Source organism: Mauremys reevesii, linkage group 2 (assembly GCF_016161935.1).
Source record: "Mauremys reevesii isolate NIE-2019 linkage group 2, ASM1616193v1, whole genome shotgun sequence".
Taxonomy (NCBI): Eukaryota; Metazoa; Chordata; order Testudines; family Geoemydidae; genus Mauremys; species Mauremys reevesii.
In genome coordinates this window covers 207,686,952-207,710,630 of record NC_052624.1, presented here as the reverse complement: position 1 = coordinate 207,710,630, position 23,679 = coordinate 207,686,952, and the positions used below count along the sequence as shown (strand labels likewise).

General features: G+C 45.0%; 1 protein-coding gene across 19 annotated transcripts in view; it reads left to right on the top strand.

Annotated features, from left to right (window-relative positions):
- The window catches only part of TMEM241 (transmembrane protein 241), a 137,404-nt gene that overhangs the window by 24,816 nt on the left and 88,909 nt on the right, over nucleotides 1–23,679 (top strand). For 15 of the 19 annotated variants that reach the window (XR_005593140.1, XR_005593139.1, XR_005593136.1 and 12 more), the window contains 5 exons: nucleotides 1,513–1,561; nucleotides 4,053–4,098; nucleotides 5,806–5,841; nucleotides 17,379–17,413; nucleotides 21,096–21,165. Coding sequence is in view for 12 of the 19 variants with exons in the window: in XM_039521291.1 (XP_039377225.1) it covers nucleotides 1,513–1,561; nucleotides 4,053–4,098; nucleotides 5,806–5,841; nucleotides 17,379–17,413; nucleotides 21,096–21,165 (236 nt within the window). In the remaining 7 variants the exon portion in view is untranslated. The remainder of the gene's footprint in view (nucleotides 1–1,512; nucleotides 1,562–4,052; nucleotides 4,099–5,805; nucleotides 5,842–17,378; nucleotides 17,414–21,095; nucleotides 21,166–23,679) is intronic. The other 4 variants (XM_039521298.1, XM_039521297.1, XM_039521289.1 and 1 more) reach the window with 3 other exon arrangements.

Below are 23,679 nucleotides of genomic sequence, written 5' to 3'. Positions count from 1 at the left end.
TATTCTATTATTGTTTAACAGAGCGATTAATCTCACGATTAATCGTGATTAATTTTTTTAATTGTGCGATTAATCATGATTAAAAAAATTAATCACGATTAATCGTGAAATTTAAAAAATCAATCGCTTGACAGCCCTAATAACAACATAGTATATGAGCATTATTATTTTGTTTATTTGTATTACGGTAGCTTTTAAGAGACTCAGTCTTGAGGAAGGATGTTCCAGTGGTTAAGGTGTTAGCCTGGGATTCAGGAAACCCAGGTTTAATTTCTTGCTCTGCCACAGACTTCCTAGGTGATCTTGGGCAAGTCACTTTGCTTCTCTGTACCTCAGTTTCCTGTCTGTAAAATGGGGATAATAGCACTCATGTTGTAAGGATAAATTATAGACTGTGAGATACAAAGATGCCATAGAAGCACGGAGAGCATCTGTCTATGATAGACAGTCATAGACCAGGAACCCATTATTCAGGTACTGCACAAACATAACAAAAAGATGGGGCCCTGCTCCCTGAAGCTCACAAACTAAGTAGTAGGAGTTAAGTAATTTTTTCCTGACAGTGAAGTTTTTTTGTATTTATGGTATGTGTGCATGTGTCATGAAAGAGTGGATACTGTAACAGAAGGTACACATCTGGGGCAGGCCTAGTGATCTGCGCTGCAATCTTTGTTTGATCCAGTCATATGGTCTCTCCTGTTACAAGCCTGCAGAGGCTGAGAATCCTAGGGTACTTGTACACAGCAAAAATACCCCCGCAGCAGTGAGTCTCAGAGCCTGAGTCAATTGACTCGGGCTTGCAGGTCTCAGGCTGCTGGGCTAAAAAAATAGCAGTGTAGATATTTGGGCTCGGGCTGGAGCTGGGGCTCTGAAACCCAAAAAGGAGAAAGGGTCTCAGAGCCCAGGCTCCAGCCTGAGTCCAAACATCTACACTGCTATTTTTAGCCCTGCAGCCCAAGCCCAGCAAGCCTGAGTCAGTTGACCCTGGCTCTGAGACATGTTACTACAGGTCTTTTTAGCTGTGTAGAGGTACCCTTGGAGAGACGGAATGACTGGCTACTGTGGGAAGAAACATATTGCAGTACTCTGCAGCAGTCCCCCATCTGCTGTGCTAATTTAGGAGAATTAGTTGTGACAGGTTTCTGAGGGAGTCATGTCTCTTCTCTGCTTGAAGAAGAGTAGCTGCAATGCCAGGGTTTGACAGCAGAGTGTGGAGATTAGGGGGGTTGTTGGATTCTCAGGTTATTTAAATCAATGCATGGAAGCCAATTAAGCTATACTGATTTTTACCAGCTGATGAGCTGGTCCATGGAATATAAAGTCCAGATACACTGAGGTAGGATGATCCTCTGGGCTCTAAAAGAGTCTTTGAGAAATCTTTAATTGCTCTTAATGTGTTGTTTATAGTGCAGTTCCCATTGCTTTTAATTTGTGAAACCACATACAAAAGAAGTATTTGTGGACTTATTTACATGCATGTGCATATATTTATTTAGATGTTCTCTGTTGCAGTTTGATCCAGATGGCTATTTCTGGGCTCTAATTCACTTGATCTGTGTTGGTAAGTTTTGAAAAACTTGTCTGAGAAAATAGAGAAAACCCATTAAGCAGGCAAATTATGGCCTTCTTGTGAAAATAGGGAAATTTTAAACTGATGATAGAAAGAAGAAGAAATACTTTGATGAAAGGTAAGAGAGGGTTTATTGTTATACTGCCTTTCACAGCAGAAAATAGGAAAGCTCCCTCCCCACCCCCACTGCCTTTATAGCTTTTTTTAATTGAAAACAACAATAGAAGAAAGTAGGCACGGCAGTCAATGGTAACTCTGGATCAGAAAATTCACATATAATTTTAACAAACAGTGGTTGTTTTGCAGGGTTTTGATGCTGTGCTCACGAATAGCTCTTCCTTGGAAAACATTTACTAATAGCTTGTGGTCTGAGCTTTACTTACACACACTGATTTCATTTAAAAAGTCCGTTAACAGATAGTATTTTAAAATACTGAAAATCTGTGCAGAACATACTCCTGGAGGAAGGGTGGTAAAATTTTGGGTTATATTTATATATGAGTATACAATCCTCTTGCATTTTTTAATTTAAACTGTGGTTTTCTTTTCTATGGGCATTTGGATATTTTTCTGTAATGCATATAATTTTGGGGATTATTGGCTTTGGCATAGTAAATCTGATGTCAGTGACACACTCTTTCTCCAGGCTTGACTGCTTAAGCTACCATGGAATCTGCAGATCAGGAAAGTAGAAATAATTAAATAATAATGCATTTATTAATATATAGGGCCTTAGCCATAGGTCATTATTTACAAAAAATAAATATAAAAAAAATTCTAATTTTAAAGTGACACAACTCAATAAAACATATACACATTTTAAAAGGACAAAATTTAAAAACACAGGATTAACCAGTCTCCGATTCAGCTATACCTTTAAAATCACCACCCCTAGAAGGGTAGTCTTGTGGCTAAAGCATTGGACCAGGTCTCAGAAAACCTGAGCTAATTCTTGGCTCTGCAATACACTTGCTGTATGCCCTTGGGCAAGTCCCTCAAACCTAGATCCTCCTGTTTGGTGCCTAAATACTTCTGAAGATCTGGGCCTTGGTCTGTCTGTGTGTCAATTCCCCATCTGTAAAATGGGGCTAATGGTACTTCCTTTCCACCTGGTCTATTAAGGTTATAAACTTTTTGGTGCAGGGATTTTCTCTTACTTTATGTTTCTATAGTGCCTAGAGACTCTATTCTAGTCTGGGACAAGCTATGGTATTAATCTGTGTGATGGGGCATCCACCCCACACTGGCAGAGAAGGGGTTAATACTGCCCTAGGGAGGCTGCACAAGAAGTAGCCAATAGGAGAGAGGCTGCAAGGAACAGCCAGTCATAGACCAGTGGTCCCGTATAAAAAGAGCCACAGGGCAGAGCAGAGTCAGTTGCTGCTGGGAGCCCAGGGAGTGAGGACTGCATCCCTAGAATGCTGAGAGAATTGTAAGCACCTTGGCCAGAGCAGTGGCTGGCTCCTGGGACTGAGCTGCTGAGTGCCTTGAGGTGAGGGTGAAGAAGATGCTAGGGCCATGGGGAAGCGGCCCAGGGAAACAGAGCAGCATTAACAGTAGAACAGCAGGAGGCTGCTATTTACAGGGTCTCTGGGTTGGGGCTTGGAGTAGTGGGCAGGCCCTGGTCCCCCCACTTGCCACTGGGAGGTGGCTGGACTGTTGGACATAGATACCCCTTCCCCCCAGCTCCTGAAAGGGGGAAATACAAATGACAACCTACTGGAAGGCTGAGTTGAGAAGAGGATGCTGTGAGAGGAGCCATAGGCAGGAGCAAAGACAGAGTGCTGATGTGCAGACCCTGGATGGGTTGGCCTTGAGCTAATCCCCAGCATGACCTGGAGGAGGTGCCAGTCCGATAATGAGGGCTGCATCCTGTGACAACCTGTTCCACAGTTGTCTGCTGCACACTAAGTGTCCACATGGACCCTGCAGGCATGCACTGTTTTCTAGTGATTTTTGATCTAACTTGCTTTGAAACAGGAATAGATCAAAGCACACTAAGGAACTATTAGGGTATGTCTATGCTGCAATGAAAAACCTGTGGCACTGAATCGCAGCACCTGGATCAGCTGACTCAGGCTCCTGGGGCTTAGGATGTGGGGCTTAAAATTGCAGTATAGATATCTGGGCTCAGGCTGGAGCCTGGGCTCTGAGACCCACCCCCTTGTGGGGGCTCAGAGCCAGGGCTCTAGCCCGAGACAAGAAGTCTACATTACAGTATTACAGCCCTGCAGCCCAAACCCCACAAGCCTGAGTCAGCTGATCTGTGCCAGCAGGAGCTGTGCCATGGGTCTTTTATTGCAGTGTAGATGTGCCCTCAAGAACAGTTATTTTAGGTAATTTTTGTTAGCAATTGTGTGCATCCTTTGTGCCTTGCTGGTACAAAGTACAAATATCTGCATGTACCAGTATCAAATGAATACAGCATGTTAACCAGAATGATCGTATATTAGACCAGTTACACATGTCATTTCAATTACAGGGGTTTACAAAGTCATTCACAAGTTGTGGAAAACTAGTTCCTTAAGGTAACTTTTTTTAAAAAAAAATATTTTCTTTTTTAAAGGAAAGGCATGGCCATCACAGAAGGTAGACATTTATTTAGATGACAAGTAAACTATAGGCCTCTCTAGTCTGCTTTATTGAGATAAGTGAGGTGACCCTTGATACATTAGCTTTCTTTGATGGCTACCAACTGACCAATAGTAACTTTTCTGATAAAATGAAAAGCGTTGACTGTCACCCTTATGTTACACCTAAGTGTATTGTATACAGCACTAAGATGAACACTGCTAACTCATGCTTGAATTCACTTTCAACAGTACATTATTAATGAATCATGGCCCAATTCAGAAAAACATACTTCTTGATTCCTGGCACAGGTATTTTAAAAACGTTGGCTTGTGTTAAGCTTGAGTGCTGCAGAGTCTGCACTTATTTTTTTTTCCCCTCTCTCTCCACTATAACAGATGCAGGACAAAATTTTCAAAAGCACCTAAGTGACAGGTACCAGAAACTCATGGGCTTTCAATGAGATTTAGGTGCCTTAATTATTTAAGCACTTCTGAAAATTGTACCCCAATCCTATGAGCACTTTAGCACTTGCGTAACTTTATTCATGTGAGTAACCCGACTTGATTTCAAAGGACCTGGATATTTGTCCTGTCATTACTCTGCAGTAGCATATATGGATATGGGTGCCTGTGGCTGCAGGATATGTACATATAAACTGTATTATAATATGGTTAGACTGAAATTTATTTTCCAGACTGGTTGCCATATGTGTTTAAAGACGAAGGGTACGTCTACATTGCAGTGTAAGCTCAGGTTAGCAGAACTCAAGTTAGCAGACCCTGGGTTTGTTAACGTAGGGCAGGGGTAGGCAACCTATGGTTTTCAGTGGCACTCACACTACCCGGATCCTGGCTACTGGTCCGGGGGGCTCTGCATTTTAATTTAATTTTAAATGAAGCTTCTTAAATATTTTAAAAACCTTTATTTACTTTATATACAACAATATTTAGTTATATTATATATTTATTGAAAGAGACCTTCTAAAAACATTAAAATGTATTACTGGCACGCGAAACCTTAAATTAGAGTGAATAAATGAAGACTCGGCACACCACTTCTGAAAGGTTGCCGACTCCTGTCCCAGACTTTCTAGTGCCCTCCCAAAAGGTGGCTACTCCAGACCTTTGTTCATGGTGCATTGTGGGAAAATTTGACTGTCCACTAAACTTGCCTTTCCCGAGGACAAAGAAAGTCAGCCCATGAGATAGTGGAATTCTTTTGGTGGATTCCCAGAGTACGAGTCCAGTGGGGCTGCAGCTACACTGCAAAGCAATAAAGCTGGGTCCCGGCTTGACTCAGGCTCAGACCTTTCACCCCCCTGCAGTCCTGGGACCCTGAGTCCAAGCCCTGGGTTAGTGTGAGTTGTGTGTAGGTGGAAGGCTGGTTAATCTTGTGCCTGAGTTCGAACCCTGGGCTTACACTGCAACGTAGACATACCTTAAGGCCCCAATGCTTAGTCAGACAAAACTTCTATAGAAGTTAATGGGAGTTGTTCAGTCGTCCTTACTAAGGAAAAATAAACTTGAAATATTGTTACAACCATTTAAATGTTTTTAATTAATATATTGATATTTCAAATCACTGCTAGCTAGAAAGAGCTGCCATTAGACTGGTTTACTGACAGAGCTCTTTTTTTTTTTTCTTTTCTTTTTTCTCCCTAGTGATTTAGACCAACAATATATAAACTATGTATTCAGGTAAAATGAATTTGCTTTTGATACACAGTGATTGTTCTTAGATGGTGGATGTTTCCATTTTCAACAGTGCCTTGTTTCGGAAGCACAGCTGATGCTCCTGCTAACCAAATACATCTAATGTACCTTTATAAAAGGGCCTGGGTCCAACAGTAGAATATTTGGGGGGTGAGATAATGGGTGTACATGCCAAGTTACACTTGAAGAGGTAACTGTTTTAACTGTGAGTGATCACTGATCTCCAAAGGTAAGATTGACACAATGACTTGATGAAAGCAAACCTGGAGGGGAGCAAGCAAACCAGTTATTACCAAAGGGGTGGTATTAGGTATAGACACATCTAATGTAAAAAGCATTGGCAATAACTGTGATTGTTAAAAATGGTGCTTTATATGGGGCAGATAATTCAGACCTCTAGTTGTTGGCATTAACTGGGCATATCAAATCATAGCCAAGGGAAGTCAGTGAGCATGGCTGTTTCTGGATTCTTACTTCAGATAAGGACTTGCAAGCCATGTAGGGCCCTGTAATCAAACCTCCCTGCTTGCCTGTGCATACCCATGCTGACCCCAGTCACCTTTTGCCTGCCTGTGCCAAACACCAAGTGATATCTAGAGGCAAGCGTTGTCAGTGGCTACCAGTGTGGTGTTCTGCTCTTGTTCGATGATAACAGTCAGCTGCGTGCATGTTCCCTCTGTGTGCTGCCCCAGTTCTGCGCAGATAGGTGACACAGCAAACCCTGAGAGAACCCCTAAAGACCACAGACTCTAGTAAGGTACGAAGGAACCTTAGCCAGGTTTATTGTCAAACAAAGCACAGAAATAGTTTCCTATAGACTCTACAGGACATACTACGAATATGTGCCCCCTGGCAATGGACACAGCTCAGTCAGTGGCGGGACACTCCACTGCCCCCTAGGCTGGACAAAGATGGGCACTCTGGGACCTACTTTTATACAGTTACAGGACAAATTACTCATCCCTACTGATGTATTGAGGTACAGCCCCTCATTGGGTGTTATCTCCCTCTTTGATCATGTTGGTTCAAACAGATCTATCCATCATGTTGTCCTTTTGACCCTGTCTTTAAGATGCACCTGCCTGTTCCTCGTTATCTCTGTGGAGTGTTCTGATGCCATCTTGGCACAAGTTCCTCTTATTAGCACTTATGTGTGGACGCACCTGCTTCTAGCAGCCCTCTTCTTGCAAACTTCTGTGAGTGGGGCCTGCCTCTGGCTTACAGCCCAGCTTTTACTTAGCAATGCCTGGAAGTACTTTGGTTCAGGCTTCAGGCCTCAGACTGGGCCTCTGACACGAGTTTATGTTTCAGGGCCTCATGTTACTACAGCAGGCTCAAAGTATGTCCATATTTTTACTTTTGCTTTGGTATTGAGGGATGGGAAATAATACTGTGGCAGCCTTCATCTGCTTATGAGTCTCTCTGACTCCTGGTGAGCACCAGGCATGCACACTATTAGATGGTGCTAGAGAAAGATGACATTGAAAGGGAAATAAAATCAAGAACTTGAAGTAGGAGCAGAACCAGATGAAAGAATGACTGGAGATCAAAATGTGTTATGTGGGTTTGTTGTGGGTGTGTGCCTGCCTGAGCCGGCCTTATACAGACACATCAGTGGGATAGACCTAAGGCAGTTAATTGACTACCTTTACCTTGTAACTCTGTGTTCATAAAGTTAAAAAGCAGGGTCCAGACCTCTTCACCTTAGTCCGATTAAAACTTTCCAATTTGCATTAATAAGGTGAGCTGGAGTAGGCTATTAATGCAGGTTTTGTATGTGCCAAAGAAAATCTGGCAGTGCAGCATGCACTGATAGTGTGAGTATCTATTTGCATGATGCAGTTTCATGTCCTAAGGCAATCAATCTGTTCTCTTAAGTTTCTCAAGTAAAAAGCAAATTTTTGACAAAGGAGACAGACACCTGTTGTAATTTTGAACACTGGTTCATTCACATAACTGCAAATATGGTGTTTATGCACAAAAATAATCTTAATTCTTGACTGAGTGGTTCTGCTTAGAACATCCTAAATGGGTCTATTGTCTAATGATCAGGTGGAAAAGTAAAGCAAGCAACAAAATCCTGTTCCTTGTAATTAGCACATGCATGAACTATGAATCTCCATTGTCATTTAATTGAAAACTACAGATGGGCCCAAACCTTAGATTCAGATCTTGGATCCAAATCTGAATTTTGCAGCATAGCTTGCAAATTTAGGGCCAGATTCTCTGCTGTGTAAATTGGGTGAAATTCCACTGAAGCTGTGCCCAGTAGAGATGTGGGGTTCCATTTAACCTGAGAATTATCTTTTCCCAAGCTTGTTTTAAAGTCTTTACATGTGTTTTTTTTTTTTCTTTCTCTCCTATGGCCATATAGTTTAGGTAGAGCTTCCCCCCCCACCCCTCAGAGAACTTTCAGCCACATCAAATATAAAAAAAAAGGAAGATTTGGGCAATTTATAGCATAAAACTGTTTTGTTGAACCTGGTGCTTTTGGACATTTACTGTTTGTATGTTGGAAAAGAGAGCATTTGTAGCTAAGGAGCTGTAAGATCAGATGTTGTAGTTGTGGCTGGCATCCCAGTTTTAAAGCTTTTCTTTAGAGGTGGTGAAAATGTGTGAATCAGGACAAGGTGTTTTTTCAGCTTCTCAAAAGCAGCGAATATTAACAAGCATCATCTTGCAAAGATTTTCATTATCCAGGGCTTTACAGGTCATCTGTGCTTGGAAGTTGCTGACACAAAGCAAATGCTAGAAAACAGCTGGTTTGATTTCTTTGATTAGAAGGGAGGCAGGTGGTTGGAAACTGACATGTCTTTGATTTGACTCTGGGATTTTTTTTTTTAAAGGGACTTTCAGTTCCATGGCAATTAGGCCTTGTTCAGACCAGGGAAAAGTGGGTTTTTTGTTTTTAATTGTGTTAACTAGAACATTTTAATTAAGTGCTGTTTAAAACTGTGTTAGCCAGTTATGGTCAGCCTAGGGCACAGCTGTCATTAACAGATGTTAAGAATCTTAAGAAACTGGACATCTGATCACCCTAAGGGACAGTCCCATATTTAAGCACTCCTGCAGGTGTCCCGAATTTTTCTTAGAAGATACGGGACAATTTGCCTGCTTTTCCCCCCCTGCCCCTCCCCCCCCCTCCCAATCCGTGATGGCAGGTCCTGCTGGTGGCTGGATCCCTGCTTGCCAGCCACCCGCCCACTAGCGGTGAGTGAGAGGGGTCCAGTGGCTGACGATGGGGGTGGAAGTACAAGGCTGGTGGCGGGGCCAAGCTGAAGTGTGTGAGGGTGGCTGCTCCCCCTGCTGGTCCATCAGCACAGACACACTGCCTGCCAGTTTTTGGCCAGCAGGACCCCGCCCACTGTCCCATTTCCGGCTGGCGCTGGCTGTGAGCTGCAGTGGCTGGTGAGTGTGGGCACGTGCCAAGTGGCAGCTGGTTACATGTCACCTCTGCTGCCCACCCATCGGCCTTTCTGTGCTCCCCCTCTCACTGTCTTCTCCCTGTTTTGCCACTTTGCCCCACTTCCCCAGCCCCACTGCTCCTCCATATCCCCCCCAGTGAGGTGTGTCCCGCTCCCAGTGCTGTGCAGAGAACCAGCCCCTGGTCGGGGTGCTCAGCTCACCAGCAGCCTGGCTGGCAGGCTCCTTCCTTCCCCCCACTGCCTCTGGCTGGGCCTGTGCCCTGGGAAAGTGCTGGCACAGGGCAGCCTCTCCGCCCCTCAGCTAAGCTCTGGAGTGGCAGGGTGGGGGGTGAGAGAGAGCGATTTCCAGCCTGTCCATGCCCTGACCCTGCAGGCTCCACAGCAGCCCCCTGGGCAGGGGCTTAGCACCCTCTTCACCCCCCCCCCCAACCCTCTGCTCTAGGTCCTGCCCCCAGTGAGTGCGGGGCTGCTCTGCCCCCTAGGCACCCTCCCCTGCTGAGCCACCTCTCTGGTGGGGTTCACAATGCATCCTTATGGCTTAATCCCTTCCTGCCCACGCTGTAGCCAGGGGACAGGAGGTGGCTGGGTTATGTCAGTTAGCTGCCTTTTGACAATGTGCAGGCAGGAAGGGACAAGCTTCTTCCAGCCACGGGGGCGGAGGGAGGCGGTATGGGGGAAGAGATGAGCTTTGCAAAGTTATGGGCCAGGTCATCCCTCCCTCCCCCACATCCCCTGTGGCTGGAAGCAACTCCCATCCCTTCCCTCCTGCACAGTGCCGAAAGGCTGCTGCTGGCCATCTTCTGGTGTGAACCCTGGAAAAATCTGGGAAGGGGCGGGGCATGTGACCCTGCATGTCCTGTCCCATTCTCCTCTATCCCCCCCCCCCCCCCCGCTGTTGCCTCAGGAAGATCAGGTACCAGGAGAGGCAGGTCCATCCTGGGGCTCCGGTGAGGCATGGACAGCACACAGCACTGGGCAGGGAGGATGGGGTTGGTCGGTTACCCCCCCAGTGTGATAAAGGTGTATGGGACTGTGTGTGCCACCCCTCCCTGTGTGAACCCTAAATCCTTAAAGATAAGAAGGTAAATAAAAAGAATCCAACTACGCAGTATTTTTAATAGGGGCTCAGGGTATGGCTTCACTTGCAGCTGTACATCGCTGGGAGTTAAAACCTTTCTTCATAGAGCTGAGTAGGGAAAGCGCTGCAGTTTGGCCACACTGACAGCTACCAGCGCACTGTCACATTTGCAGCATGTTTAGCAGCATTGGGAGCGGTGCATTATGGGCAGCTATCCTAGCGTTCAAGTGGCTGCAATGTGCTTTTCAAAAGGGGGGAGTGGGGTGGAGTGTGACAGGGAGTGTGGCAGAGAGAGAGAGGGGGGATTTTTGGAGCCGACACTATGTCAGCTCCCTGCCTTGCAAGTTCCGACCCCCTCCTCCACCCCTCTCTCACTCACTGAAAGCAAACAACAGCTGTTTGTTTTTTTCCTCACAGACCAGATAAGCAGCCACTCCCTGAAACAGACCCTCTCCTCCTTCCTGCCTGCCGCGCTGCTTCTCTCCTCAAGCAAACACTAGCTGTGGGCGTTCCAAAGGGAGCCCCCCCGCCTGCCTCTGCTCCGTCACAGCAAACAGTAGCTGTGTTTGTTTTTTTAGATAAGCAGCTCCGGGAGCCCGGAGTTGACAACAAAATAAAGAGAGGCATCACAACAAAACAAAGAGAGTAATCTTTACTCAAAAGCATTATGGGAAGTTTCTGGAGGTCAGTTACAGCGTACTAGAATCATAGATAGAATCTCAGGGTTGGAAGGGACCTCAGGAGGTCATCTAGTCCAACCCCCTGCTCAAAGCAGAACCAAACCCAACTAAATCATCCCAGCCAGGGCTTTGTCAAGCCTGACCTTAAAAACCTCTAAGGAAGGAGATTCCACCACCTCCCTAGGTAACCCATTCCAGTTCTTCACCACCCTACTAGTGAAAAAGTTTTTCCTAATGTCCAACCTAAATCTCCCCCTCTGCAACTTGAGACCATTACTCCTTGTTCTGTCGTCTTCTACCACTGAGAACAGTCTAGATCCATCCTCTTTGGAACCCCCTTTCAGGTAGTTGAAAGCAGCTATCAAATCCCCCCCTCATTCTTCTCTTCTGCAGGCTAAACAATCTCAGTTCCCTCAGCCTCTCCTCATAAGTCATGTGTTCCAGCCCCCTAATCATTTTTGTTGCCCTCCGCTGGACTCTCTCCAATTTATCCACATCCGTCTTGTAGTGTGGGGCCCAAAACTGGACACAGTACTCCAAATGAGGCCTCACCAGTGCTGAATAGAGGGGAATGATCACATCCCTCGATCTGCTGGAAATGCCCCTACTTATACAACCCAAAATGCCATTAGCCTTCTTGGCAACAAGGGCACACTGTTGACTCATATTCAGCTTCTCGTCCACTGTAACCTCTAGGTCCTTTCCTGCAGAACTGCTGCCTAGCCATTCAGTCCCTAGTCTGTAGCAGTGCATGGGATTCTTCCGTCCTAAGTTCAGGACTCTGCACTTGTCCTTGTTGAACCTCATCAGGTTTCTTTTGGCCCAATCCTCTAATTTGTCTAGGTCCCTCTGTATCCTATCCCTACCCTCCAGCATATCAACCACTCCTCCCAGTTTAGTGTCATCTGCAAACTTGCTAAGGGTGCAGTCCACACCATCCTCCAGATCGTTAATGAAGATATTGAACAAAACTGGCCCCAGCACCGACCCTTGGGGCACTCCACTTGATACCGGCTGCCAGCTAGACATGGAGCCATTGATCACTACTCGTTGAGCCCGACCATCTAGCGAGTTTTCTATCCACCTTACCATCCATTCATCCAGCCCATACTTCTTTAACTTGCTGGCAAGAATACTGTGGGAGACTGTATCAAAAGCTTTGCTAAAGTCCAGAAATAGCACATCCACTGCTTTCCCCTCATCCACAGAGTCGGTTATCTCATCATAGAAGGAAATTAGGTTAGTCAGGCATGACTTGCCCTTGGTGAATCCATGCTGACTGTTCCTGATCACTTTCCCCTCCTTTAAGTGGTTCAGGATTGATTCCTTGAGGACCTGTTCCATGATTTTTCCAGGGACCGAGGTGAGACTGACTGGCCTGTAGTTCCCTGGATCTTCCGTCTTCCCTTTTTTAAAGATGGGCACTACATTAGCTTTTTTCCAGTCATCCGGAACCTCCCCCGATCGCCATGATTTTTCAAAGATACTGGCCAATGGCTCTGCAATCTCATCGGCCAACTCCTTTAGCACCCTCGGATGCAGTGCATCTGGCCCCATGGACTTGTGCTCGTCCAGCTTCTCTAAATAGTCCCGAACTACTACTTTCTCCACAGAGAGCTGGTCACCTCCTCCCCATACCGTGCTGCAGAGTGCAGCTGTCTGGGAGCTGACCTTGTCTGTGAAGACAGAGGCAAAAAAAGCATTGAGTACACTAGCTTTCTCCACATCCTCTGTCACTAGGTTCCCTCCCTCATTCAGCAAGGGGCCCACACTTTCCTTGACTTTCTTCTTGTTGCTAACATACCTGAAGAAACCCTTCTTGTTACTCCTAACATCTCTGGCTAGCTGCAACTCCAAGTGTGATTTGGCCTTCCTAATTTCACTCCTGCATGCCTGAGCAATACTTTTATACTCCTCCCTGGTTATTTGTCCAATCTTCCACTTCTTGTAAGCTGTTTTTTTGTGTTTAAGACGAGCAAGGATTTCACTGTTAAGCCAAGCTGGTTGCCTGCCATATTTACTTTTCTTCCTACACATCGGGATGGTTTGTTCCTGCAACCTCAGTAAGGATTAAAGTTTAAAGCCTGTGAGGAAGCCTAAGAATAAGCTTGACCAATTTAGAATGTTGTACACACTGCCTGGTCTACACCAGATTTCTAGAATGTGTTAGTATGTGTTAGCTAACAACACACCTTGTATCCTAGTCCAAACAAGGCCCCAGTCTTCTGAGATGCCAGGTTCTGTGAATGTGTGGTGCTTCTCACTGGCCTTGTCTACTCGAGCACTTTTCAGGAAATTTCACACTATTAGACTAGTTGTAGCTCTGCTGCGTATTGACAGTGTGGAAAGGGGCAGCCTCTGCTGCATACTGATGCTGCGAGTGCCTGTATCTTCATATTATCTAACCCTGATCAGATGGTTTACATTTGACTATGCAGGAAAACGCCGCCGTGTGAACACAACTTGACAGTGATTGCTGTAAAAGGGTCAGATGAAAGTGTTACCGCCTGGTTATGAAAACAGAGTTGCACTTTTACTGTAGATGATGCCTGGATGGAGCATATTAAAATTTTTGCCCCAAGCTATTGGATGGATTTAATATATTAGTATAAAGTTCTTTTTTTAAAAGATCAAATATTTGCTCCATCTAGTATTGCCAAGAGTGTAACTGAAACAAACTAAACATCTTAATGCCTCCTGTCCCTGCATGCACTGATTCTCGTTTAAAATCTGGAATGAATTTTTTGGGAGACTGTCTTTAGTGTGGGCATTAGAAACATGGAGGCGGACTTTCCAGAACGAGATAGGTCTGAAGAAGGATTTGCTGGATTTTGAAAATACGGCATTTCTCACACCTCATCACTTAAAGTATCTTTCTCAGAAAGTTGACCACCATTTATGTGATGTATCTAAAAATGATTATAGAAAAGCCTATTAAAGTTCACTTTTACAAGTCTGCAAATCTGTCAGCCACATAGCCCAGATAGAAACCTTTTGTCTCTAAAAGCTGGGACGTTTGGTTCCAATATCAACGACTGGGTGCTCTAGCTGACCATTTTGAGGGCCTCCCTTATAACTGGGTTGTCTTATTCAGTCTTATTGTTCTGTTCTCTTCAGGGGGCATTTTGCTGCTCGAGACTAGAGCAGCAGGACACAGCTACCTCTCCATGGGCTTTAACTCATCTTGTTGCTTTCAAATTTCTCATCACTTTGAGAGGTCTGAGAGACATATCAGGGTTCGACCAGTAAAGAGATGTTTGCCACTCTTCCTTTTCCTTTGTTCCTCCCTTCCCATTTATTGTGTGTTTGGGCTTTGGTCATTGTCCCCCTGCCATACCACTCATTTCATGTGGAGGGTGTGTTGACTGTGACAGATACAGTTTAAATTATTTAAGAATCTACTTTGATAAAATGGTGGAAATACTATATACATTGTATGGAATGCTGAGTCTTCTGTTCACTAGCAAAACTAATTTAGAGCTAATTCCAGTAGCTGTATAATTCCCAGTCCTTACAGGACCTATTTTGTCATGACTTAAAGTGGGTTTGTTGTTTTAATCAGCACATGGACGATAAATCACAGGGAATTAATCTGCAAAATGCCACAGTCTGCCTCTGTTGCTATTGTTCACAAGGCAAGAGGCAAATAATTTTAGACTGCAGATTTGAAAAGACTCTTGAACTTCCCTAGTTTTTCAGATCTGAGATAGCAATGAGGTGCTGGAACACGTAGTGTGACAGTGAAGCACTATCTCTGGAGGGCTATCTGCAGTTCTTGCATAGGATGAAACATACATGCAGGGCAGGTTGTGGCCTATCCTAACAGCGCCAGTAGTAGTCCTGTTCACACACATGCTGATGCTAGTGCTGCTCCCTGTCTCTTGGCTGGAGTGTGGGTGAGGTGTGGGCAAAGAGGTGGCAATGCATGCTGGGTACTCTCCCCCACAGCAATTGGGCAAGGACGGGGTGCAGTTTTGGTTCCGTCCTCCTCCTCCTCCCCACCCCATGTTGTGACTAGCAGAGCTGGCAGGGTGTGCAGTGTGAGGGCAAAGTAATGTGCACCTGGAAAGTGGTGGCACTAATTGCTTCTCCTAGAAACAATGAGTCACAATTCCTTTCCAAGTTTTTGCCTGTGGAGAGCTGGCTGTGTGCCACTCCTTACACAGAATCCTAAAATGTGGGGCTGGAAGGGACCTCAAGAGGTCATCTAGTCCACACCTCCCCCCCCCACGACAAGGAAGGATTAAATACACCCCGACCTGACAAATGTTTAACCTGTGCTTAAAAACCTGAAATGATGGCAATTCCATAGGCTGAGCAAAGGCTGAGTTTGTTGCTCTTAATCTATTGGATGTTTGTCTGTGAAACTGAAGTGCCAGACAACTGGCAGTCTCTGGCCAAGAGAAACCTGGGACATAGAAGGGGAGGGGTGTTTTCAGGTTTTGATTCAAGTGTGTTGACAGAAATATGTGTAAAGCCTATAGAGCACACACCCACATTAGAAGTGGCTTTAGGAAGAGTTGCTAGGCTTGCTCATTTATGAGCACAAAAAGCTGCACTGGATTTTTTTGCTATGATGAAATGCAGCTTTGCAGGCATAAATTGCTTTTCTTGCTGACAAAACTGCCCCATAATCAGACAGAAAAGACTACAAGGTGCAGCCCAAAATAAAATATAGTGGGTTTGGGAAAATCACAGATCTAGTGCTTCTACTCCTTCTCCCTTGCCTAGTGTCCTAAATTGTCTTTTGGGAAGTCCCAGAGTCATTCAGGCAGTGCCACAAGATGCCCAGTTGAGAACATAAATACAGGGCAGCTTACTTCAGTTTTAACCCACTGGCTTAGGCTGCCCCGTGCCCCACTAAGATTTTTGTTTTCTTTGGATCTGAGCCTGGGATGTTGAAGGGTTATCAATTCCCCTTGCTTGCAGATGAAGTTTCTTACCCAGGCAAAAACATTTCCTACTCTCCATAATCTTATCAGTAAAATATGTACAAAGCAAGAACGGGGACCGTAGCCCAGCCGTAGCTCTTGCCACTGTCGATGCAGGTTTATTTGTGCTTCCATTCCCTTGTTGTGTTTCATATTGAGTAATAAGCAATGTGCCTTCACCTCCTTTGGTATGTTTACCAGCAGAATTGATGATGTCAGTAAATCTGCGGAATTGGGGTTTATTTAACTGAAGCTCCTTCTGGGTATCTAGTTTGGAGGCAGCAGCAGAGAATTACATAGTGTGTGTCCAACTATTTAGAAATGTTGACTTTTTAACGTCTTTGTGGCACAACAGTGGTTTGTTAAAAATACAGCTATTTAGACTCTGGACATTTTCCACCAGGTAATATATATTTTAAGTACTTTGAAGAAAATGTTAAGCCTAAGCCACTTGACCATAAGCTTAACATGTAATTTCCCCCTTTGCCTTGTGTGCTGCACTACTGGTTTCAGAGCCAGGACCCGCACCTCCACACCCTTTGGGACTTTAGTATCAGCAAATGCCCTGCGCCAGCCAGAAAAGCTCCATGCTTCATTGAACTCTAGTAAGACCCTGCTGCAGGCCCTGTCTTTGGCAGTCACAACTCCTTCTCATTGTGTAGGCCTCCATGGCTTTACTAGTTGGGTTGGTACCTTGCAACTATCCTAGATCTGCCCTAGGACTGTAGGAGACAGTAGCAGTTAATTGGGGGAAATTGTGATGCCTTCAGCATGTCTTTTCACTTTCATAACTGCAGTGCCTACTAATGGTCAGTCAGGTAAAAAAGTCCAGGCCCTGATTGGTTTTATAATTTATATATGCGTGAAAATGTGCATTAATAAATATTCTTTTAAATTCCCCTTCCAGTGTTGTGAGTGTGTTTGGAACTCAGCAGTGAATAGCTTTAGAAAAGAAAACTAAATGCAGTTAGTTCTGCTGAGGCCAGGAGTTTCACTAGCATGCTCTTTCTTTCTTTATAGATGTTCTAATTGTAAGATGAATATTTGTTCCTTTCATCTAAGTGCTCACAAATATGGGTACACGGTGCTTGCACAAACATACATGTGGAACTGGATGCTTAATTTGCACATGCATTTACCACAATCATGCCCACAAATCATGTGTTTGCACACACGTGGTCAAAATTCACTCTTGTACAGAGAGCCAGCTGAAGTCTTATGCGCTATAGTCCCACTTAAGCTTCCTTTTGATGAGGTACGTGATACAGAGGCCTGTGCTGTCCCATTGCATAGGGGAGAACTTTACTCATTAATGAACAGTTATGTGCACTGTCCATTTGTGGGCAGTTTGTTTGTTTACCCTCCTGTATTCAATTTGTAGTAAAGTATTTATCTTTTCTTTCTTTAGTGTGGTGCTTTTGGCCTCTGCATCCCATCCAGCAGGTAAAGTGACTAGAGAATGTGTTAACATTTATTTTTTATGGGTTCTGTGTGTGTGTGTGGTGTGTTTTTTTTTTTTTTGTTTTGTTTTTTTGTTTTTAAATGTATTGCAGTTTAAGAACAGATTCTGCATCCTGGTGCAAAATCTTGGCGTCCACAAGAAAACCACATGGAATTGCTTTCACGAAGGCCATGACAAAATAACAGTAGTAAATTTGTCTCAGGCCCTCCCACAGGGCTGAATCCTGCACCACTAGGAGGTTTGCTACTGAATTAACTGAGAGTAGGATCAGGACCATCTGGGCCATGATACAACGTTCAGAGAGGAGAGGGGAAAGGAGCCTATCATTGTGATATCCATGCACTGATATTTAGTAGCATCTAATAGACTGTCATATGGACCTTACCTGTCCTTTGCAAAGGAGCAGCATGGGAGCCTAACAGATACTGCAGACTATAGCCTGCATTTTAGCTGACTGGGGGCTAGTCCCAAGGATTAGCTGGTAGACTGCTCCCTTGAGACCAAGGCCTACCAGCCAGCCTGGATGCTGGGTTTCCTGCCTCATGCTCTTCTCAATGCTAAATAGAGGTCTTACTCTGCTGCTTGCATATGGAGTAAGGGGATCTCTTTTTTTCACTATTCACTTCTCCCCTCCATCACAGCCCAAGGTAGAATTTAGTCCTTCCCTGTGGCCAAAGGGTCAACAATAAGTAATAATTCAGGGAGGTGAGGTATGTTAGAACAGGGAACATAAGAATGGCAATATTGGGTCAGACCAAAGGTCCATCTAGCCCCGTATCCTGTTTTCTGACAGTGACCAGTGCCAGGTGCCCCAGAGGCAATGAACAGAACAGGTAATCAAGTGATCCATCCCCCATCGCCCATTCCCAGTTCCTGGCACATTCGTAGTTTACTAGTCCAGGAGTGGTGGTGGAACCTGTCCATATTTCTTTATACAGAAGATTCAACCAGTCAAAAATACAAAGGAAAAAGTATTTAAGAAATGAACAGGTACCGCTCTTCAGCTAGTGGGAGCTTTTGGTGCTTTATAAAGTCACTGTGCCTGCTGTTTCCTCCCATCAGGAATTATGAAAGAGAAATGCCTAGTGAAATAGGCAGACATTTTAAAAATTGAAGGGAAACACTTTGAGAATTTGTAGAGCTTGGAGGTGAGAGAACTCCAGACACTAGGTACTCCTGAGAGCTCTATGGGTCAGACTTCCTGGAAATGCAAAATATTCACCAGACCTACTCTGCTCATATTTGGAAGAATGTTTTTAAACCTCCTGACTTGCTGTTTGTGACAGAGTTCAAATTCCAATGAGGGAAGCAGCCAATACATGTAAATGTTTCCTGTTGCACAGCATGGAACTAAAAGAATTAACTGACTTCAGTGGAAACAAATTCACCCCTGGGGGCCCTCCAGTAAAAGTAGCGAATGTGGTGCATGCCTGGTCATTGGAAACTGCAGTGTCAACACAATCATTTATGTGCCATTAGAAACATATTAGCCAAGAATACTTTTACATTTTCTACAACCCTTTTCCCCCTTTTCGAACAGAAGGCAGGAACCAGCTAGAACTGAGAAAGTCAGGAATGAATCATTAAAAACATTATAAATGTGGAAATACAGTGCACCACTGACCGCTCTGGACAGCATTCTCTTTCGGATGCACTGGCCCAGGTAGACAGAAAAAAAAGAACTTTTTGAAATTCATTTTCTTCCGTTCGACAGCGAGCAGCATCAGCACAGGAGCACACGCACAGCCCATCAGCACAGCAGTACAATGCAGTCTCTCTGAGAGAAAAAGAGCCCCAGCCGCCAGCATGGACCGGTCGGAGATCTGATATGGGGGGATATGATTGTGCTAACAGAACTGCGCTCCAAAAAAGAAAAAAAAAAAAAAAAATGAAAGAATTTGTTTTTAAGCAAGCCCTTTTTTATGATTGATTGCCCTGAGGACTTTTGATGCAGACACTTTACCATGCCATGCATGTAGCAAGTAATCAGATCAATCCGCTTTATCTTGTTCTGTTATCCTCAGCAAAGTGATATCGTTTCAGATAAACCTGGTTAAAAATCAGGAATTTAAGTAAGGGTGGTTTTTTTTTTCTGTTCGTGGAATGCAGCAGCAAAAAAAAACTTCCTGCCCTCCTCCATCCCAAAGCTAGCAGCACAGATAAGGGGGAAAAAAGAGAGACGAGATGATGAGAGATCATATATTATATTAACGTAATGAAAAAGAGCTCATCTGAAATGTGGAAGGACGCGTGGTTTTCATTACACAAAAAGGGCCAGTGAAGTGAGGACAGGAGGATGAGAGGGTGAGAGAGGGAGGACAGACGAGATGAGAGGTAGAGAGAAGGGAAGCAGAAGGCAGGCAAAATCAGGGAAAAGCGGCGCAGGCGGATCAGCGATGGCGGGATGGGGCTGGGGGCTGCTCTGCTGCGTGATCAAACTGAGTGGCTCCGAGCAGGAGGATTCAGAGCAGCAGCGCAGCCACAGAGTGCGCTGCAGCCCTCCCCTCCCCTCTCCCCCCACCCAGCCCCCCTCCACCCCGTGGACAGCCCAACCAGAAGGATGCCGTTACTCTGAATTTTTTTTTTTAATGGCCCTCCATCCCCTTCCTCTCCTCCCCCAGCACCACCCTACTTCTCTCCCTCTTTTATAAAAAAAAATAAAGAATTAATGCTTTTAAAGAGAGAGTTTTTTTATTTGCATAAGTAAGCTGTCGGGGGGGGGAGGGGAGTTGCTTACAGGAGGGAGGGGGGGGGGGGGGTTTCACACACAAACACAGTCAGCACACTGGCCATTGATACAGAGATTGTGGAGAATACAGCAAGCAGCAATAACATAGGGGACATTGTTTGGCTGAGGTCTCAAATGCACATTCCACCACCATTCTGCACTTGCTCAGCCTGTAATTGACAGATCCCTCCACTGTCAGGCTGCCTGTGTATGGCTTGGCTTGATGAGCCCATGGGGGGGGGGGCTGGGTCCCCAGGATAGGATAACGACAGGTACATCAACAACCCCAACTGTTTCGAACGTCCTTGTGATCCACCAGTGCTTGCAGCACCATTGAAAAATACCCTTCCGGTTTTGTACTGGGTGCCTGGGTGCTGCGTGCCAAGATAGGGGATATGGTTCCATCATCTCCCCCCCACAGTTAATCCCATCCATTGCAAAGCCATCCACATGGGTCCTGGTTCAGCATATACTGCACGAGTGAGCGAGAGGTGTTTAAAACATCACGATTATGGGCTGGAGCAGCTCAGGGTCCATGCTGTGCTATGGCGTCTGCAGCACAAAAGCAAAAAAGGCGCCGGCGGTTGTCTGCCCGGTCTGGGAGGAGGGGGGGAGGGGTGAGGCGCTACCCAGAACCACACCGCGAATGATTTTTTTGCCCCATCAGGCTCTGGACGGAAATGCCATGCCAAGGGGCGGGGGGGGGAAGGATGGGATAGCTAGTAGCTGCTACCCACACCACTCAGAAATGCTCGAGAAAGAAATCGACCGTGGACACCACCCCGATTGTGGCCCTTAGTAATTTAAAGAGCCAGGCAGCTGTAAAGGAATGTTAAACTAATACTGTAATGACTATTTAATTGCTGTTCCCCAGTTGTTTGTAACTATGGGTATTTTTGCCAGTTTTCCACTGAGCACATTACTTTATTCCTCAGGTGATCTCTTCAGTGCCTTGGACTTTCCATTTCTGTACTTCTACAGATTTCACAGCAGCTGCTGTGCCAGGTAACCTCTCCATACTGGGGTGTGTGAATGCTTTTAGAATAATTGGTTCTGTCAACTTCCAACCTTGACTCTCAGTTAAACACTAGTAAAACCTGAGTTAGATACAATAGTCTCTCTTGGCACAAGCCAGTAAAGCCGCAGAGCATTGACTTCCTCTGAAATGCCATTGAGGGCCTGAAATTCAAATTTACCAGGGGTTGTTTCATCAGGTGGGAAGGGGTACGGATAGGTGCAGTGTGGCCATGAGGGTTCCCAGCTGCCATTAAAATAGTTTTACATACCATAGCAAAGCTTTGATAGAAAGCATAGTATCGTAGGACTGGAAGGGACCTTGAGAGGTCATCTAGTCCAGTCCGCTGCACTAGTGGCAGGGCCAAGTGTTATCTTAGCATCTCTCAAACACTTCCCAAATTGGAATAGGCCTTGTAAAACTTGCTTTTTGTGATGATTACAAGGCATTAGTCTTCAGCATTATATTAGTGTGCATGGATTTATTTGCCTGTACATCTTGTTACTTGGCAGAGTGGGTTAGTCGTGTAAAGGGGGAAGGCTGTAACAATTTTGAGTAGCAACAGTTAACAGCCTACTAATGTTATCCTGTGAGAATTACATTATTTATTCTATTTCTCCTTACTCTACTGAAACTTGCAGCCTTCTCTTAATCTTCTGTTCTTTGTCTACTAGATCCGTTAATATTTTTAAGTTGAATTTCAACTTTCATGCTAAATGGCTCTAAAATAGTTGTAGTGTTTCTTGGGACTTTTCTTATTTTCTTAACTTGATCTTATTTACCCATTGAAAGGGTTGATATAATGTGAAAAATGATCACGGTCCTGATGCTACAACTCATATATATGAGAGAGAGAGATAAAATGTGTGTGTAGATGTGTAATGATCTCTTCTGGACTAACTCCCCTGTGTGGATGCTTGGTTCTGAAATAAAAGTGACTTTATTGCAGAATAATTACTTCTCTTTGTCAGTGAAGAAATTTATTTTGTAATCAAGTCACTTTTACCCCAGGATATAGTGTCAACATAGTTATTCCACAACAGCTACGTGGTCACTCCTCCAGTAGACAAGACCCAGTTTCAGACTCTAGAGATGCAACTAGACCAGAGATCTTCTCACTCACTAGGGGCCTCAGATTTTTGTCACCAGTGTTCTAGGCTCTCCTTTCCCTACCCTGTGTTAAATAGTACTTTACATCCGTGTTTGCCAAAAGGTGAAGCTTGCACCACAGTTGGGGTATATGGGCAGACCTCTCAATTGCTCTGAGTTCTCACTTTCATTTTTTTGAAAAGTAAGGCTATGTCTACCCTGTACTTTTGTCATTAAAACTTTTGTTGCTCAGGGGAGTGAAGCCCCTCCTTGAACGACAAAATTTTTAACAACAAAAAGTGCCGGCATGGATAGCACTTTGTCGGTGGGAGACGCTCTCCCAACCACGAAGCTACCGCCCCTCATTGGGGGTGGTTTGCGGGTATGTCTACACTTGCAGAGTTTTTGCGCTATAAGTTTCACCAGTGATAGGGAACTGGTGAAAGTAAAGCGCTGGTTTGTGTACTCATTTACTTCCTCAGGCGTCAGAGTGTTTACATTAGCAGCACGTCCATCGCCAATGAGAGCAGTGCTCTAGAGCAGCTCTCTCCATTTTGACGATGGGTCTTGTGGGAAGGGGGCGAGGGGTGATCGTGGGGCATCCTGGGTCCCTGCACAGCCTCCTCTCCCCAAACACTGATGAGCTCCAGTAGCTCAGCATTGCTCCAAGGAGGGGATTGTTTGCTCTGTGGAACAGGCATTGTTACCTGGCCAGATAAGTGAGCACTTGCCAAGAAAACAGGAAGGGGAGTTTCAAAGTTCCCCCAACTTTACAGGGGAAGGGGTGGATGTCTGTTTATCTGGCATGAGAGCTGCTGGCCGGAGTGGTCACCTAGGCACTGTGGGATATCCTCCAGAGGCTAAAAGCTGTGTAAACAGAAAGAACCTGTCTTCACTTGCACATCACTGCGAGAGCCTCACCAGTAAGAGCTGTATGCCTCTCAAGTCATTGGCAAGTGTAGATGCTCCCATGGTTTTTGTGCAAAAAAGGGACTTTTCCCACTTTAAATGGCAAGTGTAGACATGCCTTATTTTGTCTCTGGGACAGCTCTCTCCTGGCGACAGAGAGCGGCTTGCAATGCTACGGCTGTAGCGGCACAGCTGCACGGTTGTAAGGTGCGCAGTGTAGACCAGGCCTAAGTCTCTAGCTGTTATGGTTCTGAAGAAAACCTTCACAAATGCAAAGTAAGTATAAACAATGTAGCAATGTCAGCTTGAGCATGCAGAGTGCCTGAAACAATAGTTGTGAGGTGTAAACTGCCCCATTTCTTTCACTGAGGTGCCCATGATGATTCTTTAGATGTCACCATTGTTAACTATTTCACCACTCCTCCATGAGCTAACATCAGCCTTTTAAAAAGTGTGTGTGTTTGGGGGGGGTCAGGAAGGACTTGCCAAGGACCCCAGAAGATGTA